This window comes from Macrotis lagotis, chromosome X (genome assembly GCF_037893015.1).
Source record: "Macrotis lagotis isolate mMagLag1 chromosome X, bilby.v1.9.chrom.fasta, whole genome shotgun sequence".
Lineage (NCBI taxonomy): Eukaryota > Metazoa > Chordata > Mammalia > Peramelemorphia > Peramelidae > Macrotis > Macrotis lagotis.
The window spans coordinates 204,762,107-204,775,870 of record NC_133666.1 but is presented as its reverse complement, the minus strand read 5'-3'; the positions used below and the strand labels follow the sequence as shown (position 1 = coordinate 204,775,870).

The 13,764-nt window shown below is 33.7% G+C and overlaps 1 protein-coding gene across 4 annotated transcripts in view; it reads left to right on the top strand.

The window, feature by feature from the left end:
• The window catches only part of TMEM232 (transmembrane protein 232), a 196,505-nt gene that overhangs the window by 45,994 nt on the left and 136,747 nt on the right, over positions 1–13,764 (top strand). For all 4 annotated transcript variants that reach the window (XM_074202033.1, XM_074202034.1, XM_074202035.1 and 1 more), the window contains one exon: positions 556–713. In XM_074202033.1, coding sequence (XP_074058134.1) covers positions 556–713 — 158 coding nt within the window. The remainder of the gene's footprint in view (positions 1–555; positions 714–13,764) is intronic.

Here is a 13,764-nt window from a genome sequence, read left to right as displayed (position 1 = left end):
AAGCCCAGGAGAAAGATTCAACTTTAGAAATTTGAATTGCTCGAAGTCCTTCATGGGAGTGTTGAGGTGGAAATTGTCTTATAAAAGTCACCCTTAGACATACATGCCCATGACAAAGAAGTTCCTTTGTTAACATGGAACTGTTCTTGGAAATTTATAGTCTTGGAAAATTATCAGTGGACACTGTAAGACTAAATGACTTGACCAGGGTCACACAAATCCAAGATGAATTCTATATTATTCTGTATCTTTTGGAAAGTTAACAGTATTCAAACTGACTCATTAGAGGCATTAGGCTTAAAAGTGGATAATAAGCCTGAAGCTAGAAGGAAGATGGGAGTGTGATGAATAGCTGCATTATTTTTGACTTGTAATATTATATTGTTCCACAAAGACTCATGAATATTTCTTATAAATCTTAATTGAAAATATAGCTACTTCAGATTTAAAATACTGAATTTTATAAGTAAAAGTAAAAATACTGAATATGATAAGTAAAATACAGATGAAATTAAATAATGATTATGTTTTGAAAACTTTTTTCATACAATATAGCACTTTATTTTTGTGATATCACCTACTCCAAGTTTCCCAACATCCATTCAAGTCTGGGTTTTATACAGAAGACTGGTGAAGTCATTTGTACTCCAGAAAAGCTTTCTGAAGCACATTCAGATCCTGTTGCAAAGAAAGAGTTGAATATCCCTGGCACGGTTGGTAATAATCTAATACATCAGACAGCATTATTCTGATTTTAAAATTATGCTTCATATTTAGCAAAGTTTAATAAATATATATTTAATAAAGATATATTTATATATTTGGACAAATTTCAATTGTTCATTTAAGGGTATAGTTATTCATTTTAGAAATCCAAAATATTTAATTCTATGTATTTTTCTAGGCTTTTTTTAGTTTAAAATTCATGTAGCTATTATTTTGATGGCATAATGATGAATAATGAATAAAATTAATAAATAAATTAAGAACTTAACTGTTTTAAGTACTGCCAGTACAAATTTTAAAAAACAGGCTTGAAAAGTTGTTCAGTTGTTGAATTGGGTCTGATTCTTTGTGATCACACATGGAGTTTTCTTGTTAAAGATACTGGAATGGTTTGCCATTCCTTCTTCAACTTATTTTAAAGATGACAAACTAAAATGATTTGCCCAGGACCACACAGCTAGTAAGTGTCTGAGGACAGATTTGAACTCAGGAAGATGAATCATCTTGGCTCCAAGCCTAAGTTGGCTCCAAAACTGCAGTTGGTCCCCCTCTTTTGTGTGGATATCTGCGAAGGAAAATACATACTGAAGTATAATAAATACAGAAGTTTATTACTCATAATCATTCATGCATGCAGCCTCCTCCCCTCCCCCGCCCCAGTCTTTGAGTCCCACAATTAAGGAAACAAATGTGGGCTGTGGCCTGGTGTACAGTGGATGTATAAATTGGTTGATAGCTTAAAATTCTGGGTCTCTGTCCTTATGTCTATTACCATTGGTGCACACATTCATAGGGAATGCTCAGGAAGGAGATCTTATCAATCAAAGGACAGGTAGTCTGACCAGAGTCCTCCTTATTGATTATAAGAATATTGCAGTAAAGAGGACTTTGTATACATATCCTACTTTCCCTAAAACTGATTATTGAATACATAGGATCTTCCATCTATTTAGTCGGGTCAGATATAGTAATTTCTGTCCTCTAAGACCTAGAAATAGGCCAATTAATATAGATTTCCTCTTATTTTCTATTTTATTTTATTTTTGTTTTGTTTTTTGCAAGGCAATGGGGTTAATTGACTTTCCCAGGGTCACAAAGCTAAGTAATTATTAAGTATCTGAGATCAAATTCGAAAGCAGGTCCTCCTGACTCCACTGTCAGTGCTCTATTCCCTATGCCACCTAACTGCCCCTCTTCTTTTTTTCTATAGTGCCATACATAAACATGCACATAGATATATGTGAGTATATATGTATGTATATATATATATTATATACATATGTATAAATATGTTATTTACAAATAATTATTTGCATATTTTCAACCCCATTATATTTTATTTGTGTTTTATTTTGTTTTTCTTTGTTTTTTGTATCTGATGTATAGTGCTTTTCACTATACATGTTTTTTGACTTGATTTTTTCTGAGGGTGGGGGAGTATTTCATTTATTGCTTAGTCAACTTGTTTTTCTTTTTACCTAGTTTTCTCAATTAATTTAATTTTCTTTCAATTTTGCTAGTCTTTTATTTTCAGGATTTCTATTTTGAATCATGTATTTTGATGATTGATTTTTTAATTTTTTTTTAATTTTTCTAGGCTTATCTACTGACCTCCTCAGTTTGTTGATCTGCTTTTTTGGCCTTTTACTGACAAACATAAGTCTAGAAATATAACTTTTCCCTAAAATTGTTTTGATTTCATTATAGAAATTTTGTTCTGTTGTCTCATTGAAGTATATAGTGGAATTCTCTATTTCTTCTTGGTTCTGTTCTTTGAATCACTGATTCTTGAAACTATTTAGTCTTCTATTTAAATGTTGCATTGTAATCCCCAAAAGATTTGTTTAATATATCTGGTTTTCTTTATTTGTTGACAAGGGTTGGCAAATTGTGGCATAAAGGCCAAATCTGGTACATTGCTGTCTTTTTTCTTTTATCTCTTGCACTTTACAAAAGCAGATGATGGTCCACAGTCTTTTAAGACATGATTAACTTTTGTTAAGTGCTATGCACACCTGATTTAGTTACTCCTTCCTGTTACTATTCAATAATCTTCAGGTGTTTCATCACATCTAACTTTTCTAAAATTTTATTTACATCCTTAACTTAGTATATGCTTTTGTCTGATTTGCCCATATCTGAAGGGTTTGCATTGAGTTCCCCCACTAGTATAATTTCACAATCCATTTCTCCCTGGAACTCATTGGTTTTTTTCTTAAAGTATTGCGATATCTATACCATTTAATGAATATATAGTAAAGAACAATATTAATTCATTGTCTTTGGAAAGTTTCAAAATTGGAGTTTCCTGTTTCTTTTCTTTATTCTACTATATTTTCTGATACTTTGAGGTCATGCTTGCTGCCCTTGCATTTTTAAGTTTAACTGAAGCATATTAGACTTTACTCCAGCTTTTTATTTTAACTTTGTGAATGTTTATTTTTTAGATTTTTATTTTGTCAGATTCTATTTCTAATCCATTCTCCTATCTTTTCTCATTTCTTTGGATGAGTTTATCATATTCATATTTTATAAATGAAAGGAGGGAGCTCCAGGAAAGAATTGTAAAAGAAATGAAAGCTAGTGGAGGAAAATTTAAAAGGAAAATAACAGTTTAGCTGTTGTGTGCATTAACTTCAACATCATATTCTCTTATAGTTACCTTATTATTTCTTGTACCAGTGCTCTAGATTGGATTCAGTATGATTATGCCTTCTACTCCTTTACTCTTTTTCTCAGTCAGAGCCCAATTTTTCTTCCCCTTTTTAAATCCATCTTCAACCTACCTCTTTCTTTTAGAGTTTGTTTTGCATATGAATAATTCATACTTTCCTCATATTCCACTCTGATTTTCATTCTTTTTTTCTGAGTTACATATGAATATATATATATATATGTACATATATTAGGTGTATGTGAATGTATGTGTATATATTTATATATATGTAAATATATATATGTTTATCTTTTTATTTCTCTAGTTCTTATGAAAGTGAGGTTCAAATTTCACATACTCTCTTGTCTTATTCTCTTTGTATATTACTTCTCTACAGTCTTTGAAATTGTTGATCATATTCTCCTTAAACACCATCTTCTCTTTAGGTTTTGGGCTACCATTTTTTTACTGGCTCTTCTCCTATCTATCTGAGTACATCTATTTTGTCTGTTTTGTTGGTTCCTCTTCTCTATCACGTCCTCTATCTCTAGGTGACCTTTTTGTGGTTCTTTCCTCAACTCTTTTCTTTTCTCTCTCTCTACTTTTTCACTTGGAGATCTTATCAACTCTTATGGATTTAATTACCATCTCTATGCTGATCCTACTCAAATTTATCTATCAGGCCTCAATATCCGCTGACCTCCAGTTTCTTATCTTCAGCTGCCCTTCAGACACCTCAAAACTGGATATTCAGTAGACATTTTAAACTAAATATGACAAAAACAGAGCTCCTAATATTTTCCCCTAAATTCTTGCGTTCTCTTAACTTCCTTACTTCTATAGAGTGCAATACATCCTTCCAGTCTCTTGGACTCACAACCTAGGAATTATCCTGGATTCATCTGTGTCTTTTCACTCCCATATTCAATCTATGCCAAGGTCCATTGATTTCACTTCTATGATTTCTCTCCTACAACGCCTTCCTCTGACACTATCAGAACTCTGGTACAGGCTTTCATTACCAAGCTTCAACAATTGCAAGAGGCTGTTACTTCATCTGCCAACTTCAAATCATGCTCCACTCCAGATTATCCTCCATTTAACCTGATATTCCTAAAGCACAGGTTTGACCCTGTCATCATTTTTCTCAATAAATTCCATTGGCTTTCTACTGCTTTCAGGATGAAAAGTAGAATACTCTGTTTGGTCTTCAAAGTACTTCATAACCAGGTGGAACCAAGATGACAACAGGATAAGAGCCTCTCCTAAGTGCTCTCTTCATAATATTTCAAAAATCTTAAAATTATGACTCTAACTAAATTTTCAAGAGACAGAACCCAGACCAAAGTAACCTAGAAAATAGTGGGAAAACTCCACTCCAAGGTAGTAGAGTGGTGGCCCCACTAGAAGGAAGAAACTTCAGCCTCCCAGGAAGAGCCCCAAGGTGCCTGGGAGCTGCGGCTCCCGTAGCAGAATCAGTTTCCTGATCTGCACCCTGGGGAGCACCGGGCACAACTTGGAGGATCAGTGGGGGACCTCTGCCAGAGTGAGCTCAAGAATCCCAGGCCTTAGGGCACTCAGCATAGTGGCAGCTGCAGCATCCCAGATCCAGGAAACAGAAGCAGGCATGGAACCCACAAGCTTGAACCTCCAGGCAACTGAGCCCTGAGTGTTCAATGCACCAAAAGTAGGGGAGGGAGACTTCTGAGGTCTGTCCTCTGTACCTGGAACAGGACTCTGGGACTCTGACCACATTCAGATCCTGATCACAGTCTAGGACCCCATAGAACAGACCCCCCCCCCACCTCAGCCCTGTGTCAGAAGAGTGTGCTTGTGTTCATTCACAGACCAGGAGAGCATTCAAAACTTCACACACTAAGATCCTTGGTGGTTGCCCCAATAATACTCAAAAGCTTAGGAAGTACCCCCAAACTAGGCACAGGCTGGATAGATGAGTAAACAGAGAAAAAAGAGGAACACCATTGAGAACACCATCATTTGTCAATGATCCCAAGAAGGATCAAAATTCTCAATCTGAAGATGAGGAAGTACTAGCTCCTGCATCTAAAGACTCCAAGAAAAAAAGGAAGTTGGCCACAGGCTATGACAAAGCTCAAAAAAGATTTTAAAAATCAAGTAAGTGACATAGAAGAAAAATTGGGAAAAGAAATGAGAGTTCAGGAAAAACATGAAAAAGAAGTCAGCAACTTAGTTAAGGAGATCCAAAAAAAGGCTGAATAAAATAACATGTTAAAAACCAGCATAGGTCAAATGTATAAAACAGTTCAAAAAGTTATTGAGGAGAAGACTGCTTTAAAAAAGCAAAGCTGGCCAGATGGGAAAGGAGATAAGAAAGTTCTCTGAGTAAAAAACAATCCTTCAGATGTACAATGGAGCTAAAGGAAGTTGATGACTTCATGAGAAGTCAAGAAACTATACTTCAACACTAAAAGAATGAAAAATTAGAAGAAAATGTGAAACATCTCATTGAAAAAAAACAACTTATTTGGAAAACAGATTCATGAAAGATAATCTAAAAATTATTGAGATACCTGAAAGTCATGATCAGAAAAAGGGGCTTGACTTCATTTTTAATGAATTCCTACAGAAAAATTGTCCTGATATCCTAGAAGCAGAAGGAAAATAGAAATTGAGAGAATTCACTTATACCAATCAATCTCCCCCAGAAAAAAAGATAAAAAAACAACCCCCAGGAATATTATAGCCAATTTCCAGAACTCCCAAGTCAAAGAGAAAATATTACAAGCAGCCAGAAGGACACAATTCAAATATCATGGTGCTGCATTCAGGATCGTACAGGACTTAGCAGCATCTACATTAAAGGTTCATAGGGCTTGGAATATAATATTCCAGAAGACAAAAGAGCTTGGAATGCAACTGAGAATCAACTACCCAGCAAAACTGAACAATCTCTTCCAGGGGAAAAGATAGACTTTTCAATGAACAGGGGAATTTCAAATGTTCCTGTTGAAACAACCAGAGCTGAACAGAAAGTTTGACCTTCAAATACAGGACTCAGATGAAGCATAGAGAGTGGAGGAGAAAGGTAAAGTATGAGGGACTTAAGGATGATGAACTTCAGGTATTCCTGCATAGAAAAATGATATTGATAGTACTCATAGGAAACTTCTCATTAAATAAAGCAGGTAGAAAGAGATTTTATAGATGAAGCACAAGAGAGAGCTGAATTTGAAGATTTAATATATTGTAAAAATGGAGTCAATGAGTGAAAGGGAAATGTACTAGGAGTAAGAGAAAGGAGAGGTGGAATAGGCTAAGACATCTCATATAAAAGACTTTTTTTTTTTTTGCAAAGAGCTAATGCAATGATTTGGAAAGGGGAAGATAAAGGAGACTGAGGGGACCTTTGCTCTCATCAGAAATGGCTCAGAGAGGAAACAGCATACACACTCAACAGGATATAGACATCTAGAGTAAAAAGAAGAGAAGGGGGAAAGGGGGAAGGGGGATTTGGGTTATAGAGGAGAGGGTAGATCTAGGAGAGAATAGTCAGATATAACACATTTTCTTTTTTACTTCTTGCAAGGGATTGTCTGTGACCACAGGACTGGGTGGTTGCTGGGTCTCAGGGGTGGTATGTGGGCTTGGGGCCTCTTGGCCCTAGGGCTGATGATCAGTCCACTGTGCTACTCAGTTACCCTACAGCACATTTTAGAAGAGGGACAGAGTGAAAAGAGAGAGAAAATATATGGTAGTTGGGAGGTATAGATAGAGGGAATTACAATCAGCAAAACAACAGTGGAAAAATATGAAAGTAACTTTTGTGATGGACTTATCAAGAATGTGATCCACCTGAGACAGAGGTGATGATATCAGAACACAGAATGAAGCACTTTTTTTTCCTCTTTCTTTTTATTTCTCATGAGGGTCTATATTTTGGGGGGAGAGAAGGTATTATGGTTCTTCTTAAAGAAGAATATTTTAGTAATGTATAAAAATCACTTGTACAAAAATTTAAAAAATAAAAATAAAATTTTTAAAAGTACTTCATAACCTAATCACCTACTTTTCTATTCTTCTTACATTTTGTACCCCATCATCTAAGTGAGCTTTTATCTCATGACACTGACTTTCTGGCTATTTCATGAAATAGACACTCCATCCACTTGGTCCAATCATCCTTTTTCCCCATCCTTGGAATGGTCTCCTTTTCTGCCTACTGACTTTTGTAGTTCCTTTAAGTTCTAGATGAAATTCTGTCTTTCTATAGTGAGCCTGTCCCACTCCATCTTAATTTCTCGTGCCTTCCCCTCTCTTATCACCAATTTTCCTTTAAATTTCTTGCTATGTATATACTTGTTTTCATGCTCTCTCTCTCCAAGTATTAGACTGTAAGCTCCCTATGGACAGGAACTGTCTCTTGTCTTTTCATATCCCCAAACGTAAATGCTTAATGTTTATTGATTGAAGTATACTCTTATTTCCTCACCTTATTTCCCTTTTCTCTTTTCTAGTTGCTTCTTTACCCCACCTCCCTTTCCTTTTTCCTTTTCCTTTTTTTACGATTATCAAGCTATAACAAAATTCCTTACCTTTCTTTGGTTTCATTTCTCTCTTTGATAATATGAGGCTTCTGGGAAAATGCTTATATTATCTCCCCATATTAGAACTTAAATACCTCTTTCTTGTTTAATTTTTAAAACATTTTAAACTCTCATTTTTATTTAAATTTTTCTGCTACAGTTTTTTATCAGGAATATTTATAAATCCTCTATTTCATTAAAATATTTTTTTCCCTCCTTGCAGTTTTATAATGTTTTGCTGGTGATAATTATTCTTGGTGATATGTTTATATATTTTGCCTTATGGAATATTAGATTCTAAGCTCTCTTTTCCTTTATTTTCATGGTTACTAAATCTTACGTAATCCAAACCGTGATTCATTAATATTCTAATTCTTCTTTGCTAACAACTTGCAGTATCTTTCATTCAACCTGGAAATTCTGATTTTTGGAAATAATAATTCTGAGAGCTTTCATTTCGGGGTTTCTTTTAGGAGGTTTATGTTATCACTGTTTCTCAAAAATTGGGGCAATTTTTTCATGATATCTTTAATATTATTTCCAAGCTTTTTTAGATTATCATATTTAGGTTGTTTATTGGTTCTTTTTTAATCTCTCTTTGAACTGTTTTGGAGATTACTTGTATTTGATGGAAACTATCTTATATTTTCTTATATTATTTCAGTCTTTGTATGAATATTTCTTGTTTTCTCACAGAATTATCTTATTTGTTTCATTTTAATTTTCAAGTCACCTCTTGCTTGGTTTTGCAAATTTTGTGCCAAGATGTGATTTTCCTTTTAAATCTTTACTCCACTAGCTTTCATTTCTTTTACAATTCTTTCCTGGAGCTCTCTCATTTCATTTATAAAATCATATTAAATTTAAAAAAGCAAAATCTGACTTCATTTCTTTCAAGTTTTCTTGTTGAAATTTTGAATATTCTTTAATAGTGTGTTTGTGTATGTGTATATTTGTATATACATTCTTTTTCCTCTTCACTCATTCATTCTCCCAGCCTTACTTCTAGACTTCAGACTGTGTTACAGCTAGGCTTTGTTGCATTTCTGTAGGAATGTTTAGGTGGTACTTGGTCTTGTTTAGTGTTCCCTTGAATCCTGATGCCATTTTCTATAGATTTTAAGTGTTTCTTAAAGAATCTCAGATATAGATCAGGCTGCAAGATTTTAGGGACTCCACTGTGATCTTTTCCAGGACAAAAAGTCTGGTTTAGATCTCCTTATGTGAATGTTAAAGGCTTTTGTCCTAGGTTTGAATCTAACAATACAGCTATAGGCTTGATCCTGGTTAGAGATCTAATAGATTGATGCTAAATCTAATTTTGTTAGTTCCTGGGGATAGCTCTATTTCCAACTTCAGACTAGACTGAGGGCTAGATCTGAAACCCTCGCCATGTTACACAGTTGCTGATAGTTTTAGTTCCTATTCCTTTCCTAATATACAGCATCAGGTTAAGACCACTCCTTGCCCTGGATTACCCACCACCACTACAAGGCACTGGTCCCAGAAGCTATTCCTCATCTGCCACACCTAGATCCAGGTGTTCTCCTGAGTTTGGAGCCATCACCTAAATCTAGATAATGAATAATTATACTTCAGATTAGCATCTGTTTCTGCTCTCTGTGCAATGAAGATCTTTCTCTCTTGCCTTTGGAACCTCTTTCTGCCCTAGTATATAGAAAGTTTTCTCTGATAAAAGTCCCATTTCTCAAATAAAGAGAGAACTTTGTTTAGTTTTTATTACTGAAAAGCTTCAAGTGACTCTCCTGATTAGCTTCTGTCTTTATTGTGCATTGATGTCTATCTCTAGGCCTACATAGATTATAAAAATGACTCACTGTGATTTCTTCTGCCCATTTTACTTCTTTTTTTTTTTAGTTTTGGCAAGGCAATGGAGTTAAGTAGCTTGCCCAAGGCCACACAGTTAGGTGATTATTAAGTGTCTGGGGCTGGATTTGAACTCAGGTACTCCCAACTCCAGGGACATTGCTCTATCCACTGTGCCACCTAGATGCCCCCCCCCATTTTACTTCTTGATTAAAACTCAGAAAGGTATATTTTCTTTTTTCATTTAATTTTTATTTTTTTCAATTACATGTAAAATAAAATATTTGATAATCATGTTTTTTAAAAAATTTGGATTTCACATACTATTTCATCTTCCCCAAACTTCTCTTTGAGAAGGCAAGCAATTTGATATCAGCTATATATATGTGCAGTCACATAAAACACTTCCATATTATCTGTGTTCCAATAGAAAATATAGACCGAAAAGCAAAAATAATAAAGCAAAAAAAAATCTTCACTCACAGTTCAACATTCTCTCTCTAGAAGTAGATGGCATTTTTCATTATAAATCCTTCAGGAATTGGTATGGTACTGAATAAATAAATTAATTTGTCAGAATTGCCCTTTTTATATTGGCTTGATCTTCCCATGACAATATTTCTCAAGCTGACATTATTTGTGTGAAAAATAATCTGCAATTGTGTTCATAATACCTGGGTTTCTCTTGGCAAGTCGACTTTCAAATATTTTATATTTTCAATAGTTATTTTGTAATTTCTTTCACTATCTCTTCTCCTGGAATTTTTTGATAATATACAGAAATGCTAATTGTTTATATGGGTTTATTTTATGTCCTGCAACTTTGCTGAAGTTGATAATTACTTAAGCTATTTTTTCAGTTGATTCTCTACAATTCTTTAAGTATACCATACCATCTACAAAGAGTGATAGATTTTTTCCTCATTGCCTATTTTAACTTGTTCAATTAATTTTTTATTAGTAAAATATCTTTTTAATATTTCATTTTTTCAATTACATGTAAAGAAAAATATTGACATTAAAAGAAAATGCTGAGCTCTAAATTTTCTCCCTTTCTTTCTCCCTTATAACCCCCCTTCCCTAAAAGGATAAGAAATTTGATATTGTAAAATATTTCATGTCTTGTTGTGAAAGGATAAATAGATAAAGAGGGGAAAAACACAAACAAGTTGAAAGTGGTATGTTTCAGCATTTATTTTATTTTGGGTTTTTTTTGCAATGCATTGAGATTAAATGACTTGCCCATGATCACACAGTCAAGTAAGTATAAATTTTCTGAGATGGATTTGAACTCAGGTCCTCTTGTGCTCTTTTCACTCCTCCACCTAGCTACTCCAAAATGATATGTTTCAATTTTCATTCAGTCTCCATCAGTTCATTTTCTGGATATAAATAAATTTTTTATCATGAGTCCTTTGGAATTGTCTTGGATTTCTGAGAATAATTAAGTCATCCGTAGTGATCATGTTACAATTTGCTGTTACTGTGTATATACAATGTTCTCCTGGTTCTTCTTACTTCATTTTACAATAGTTCTTGTAAGTCTTTCCAGGTTTTTCTGAGATCTGCCTGCTCATCATTTCTTATAGAATAATAGTTTTCTATATTTCTATTCATTTTTTCCTCTCCTCTACCCCTACCTTTATCACTACCCCAGCATTTCTTGGGAGACTTTCATAGCATTAAAAACATCACTTGATTCTACTCTCCTCATCCAATCAGAGCATGCATTGGCCAATGTTGCTGAGTGACAAACTTATTTACAGTCTTCTGGGAAATGAAGTTTAGATAATTTTCTGCAAAGAACCAGTCTTCTTGGTGATGATGAAATTCATCCACAGAAAAGAAAAAGTGCTATATAAAAAAATATTAGTACAGTATCGGGACTAAGATTGGACTCTGTTGGGGGTGGGAGGAGTGTGTGAAACAATTAGTAAGTTATTGAAGTGGTAATGAGGGTCTGCACATAAGGATACAGGTAATGGCAACAGGGAGGAGAAATTATGATGAGAACAATATTTTGGAAATGGAATCGAGATGATCCCCATGAAATATTCAATCTGCTGTCTGAAAATCAGATTAGCTAAATATTGAAAGCCCCATCATAGTAAGCCACTAATATCTATGGCAATCCATGGAACAAAGAAAAATTCTAAATAGTTCTCAGCCATGTGTAGCCCCTTTTGCAATGACAGGCACAAAGTGATAGAAAACTAGGGAGACAATTTAACTATTGCTACACTTAAAGTATTGATATGGTCCTCCAAAAACTAGCAAGTTAGTTAACAAATAAAATTATATACTACTAAAGAAACTTAAATATATTAATAATGATTTTCTTACTATCTCTTTCTATATATATACATACATATATATGTATATGTGTATATATGTATAGTTGACACATTACAGAAGATCCTGAATTTAATTAGATTTATAGAGAATGCTACAAAAGATTTTTTTTAATTTTCATGAAAATGGGAGGATGTCTTTTCTCTTTAGAGAGATAAGTAAAAGAACCAGCAGAGCCGGGTGTATAATGTGTTCAAAAATAACAAGATACATAATTTCTTGGGTTATTTGATCATCTTTCCTTGTTTAGCCTATGATGATGATGAATATAAGCCAAAATATTACTGTGAAAAATTGTGAAATTCATCTGATATCTATCTTTTGCAGTGAATATAAAATTCCTTGACATACTTAAAAGTGTTCTCCTTAAAGTTAAATCAGTCAGTGATTTACAATTATTTTAATGTAAAGATAGGCAAAAAAATTAAAAAAATATGCTGGAAAATATGATTCTGGATTGAGAGATGAAAAATATCAAAAAGTTCATTGACCATATGGAAGACAAATGACTATATATCATGAATACCTCCTTTAGGAAGAAAGTCAGGTTGTGTTGAACTTTGAAGAAATCACATGTCTAAGAATAAATTGATTATGTAATAACAAATAGGAAATGATGGATTATTGATGTGTGAATAATTTCCTCATCAGTTTTCTTCATAGTTAATATCTACATCAACTTAGAAGGAGAAAGATGTGAAGAAGATAATTAAAACAACTTTAATCTATTCAAGTTGACAACAAAAAAAAGAAATGGATAAAGTAAAAGAAAAAAATAACATTTTCATAGACATTGTGAAAAGTTTAATCCATGAAAGAAAATTTCCATTATATAAAGACCAACACAAAATCATCCTACAACCAAGCATTCGATATTCTTGCCAAATAAAAGACAAGTTAAGATCAATATAACATTTAAACTTATTTATAAAATATAACAGAATAGGATGTTTGTCTATTATAAGTAAAATCAATTCAATAAAGCATCAAAGTGATGGCAAGGCAAATGAGACTGCAAAAATCTTAGTTTGACATTGAACTATCTTTTTTTTTAGATTTTAATTTTTGCAATGTATTGGGATTAAGTGACTTGCCCCAGGGTCACACAGTTTGGCAGTGTCTGAGGCCAGATATGAACTCAGCTCCTCCTGACTTGTTGGTGCTCTATCCATTTACACGTGTCATGTACTCTTCTATCCAGGGACACTGTCCTTATTGTTCCTTGAACAAGACACTTTATTTCCCAGTTCTGGGATATTCTTCCTCCTAGTCTCTACCTCCTGGCTCCTCTTGCTTTCTTCATTCACTACTAAAATACCACCCTCTACAGGAAGACTTTCCCAATTCAGTTTAATTCTAATATCTTCCCTCTGTTATTTCCTGTTTATCTTGCATAAAACATGTTTGCAAATATATATTTGCATGTTATATCCTCAATTAGGTTGTGAAACTTGACAACTAATCACTACATAATTATACCTGAAACTATTGATTTAATTTTAATAACTAATATATCTACGCTTTATTATTTCTGTGGTTCCATTGGGGGTTTTGGGGGTAAAGATAATGGAGTGATTTGCTATTTCCTTCTCCAGCTTATTAATAGAGGAGGAACTGTGGCAAAAGGTTAAGTGACTT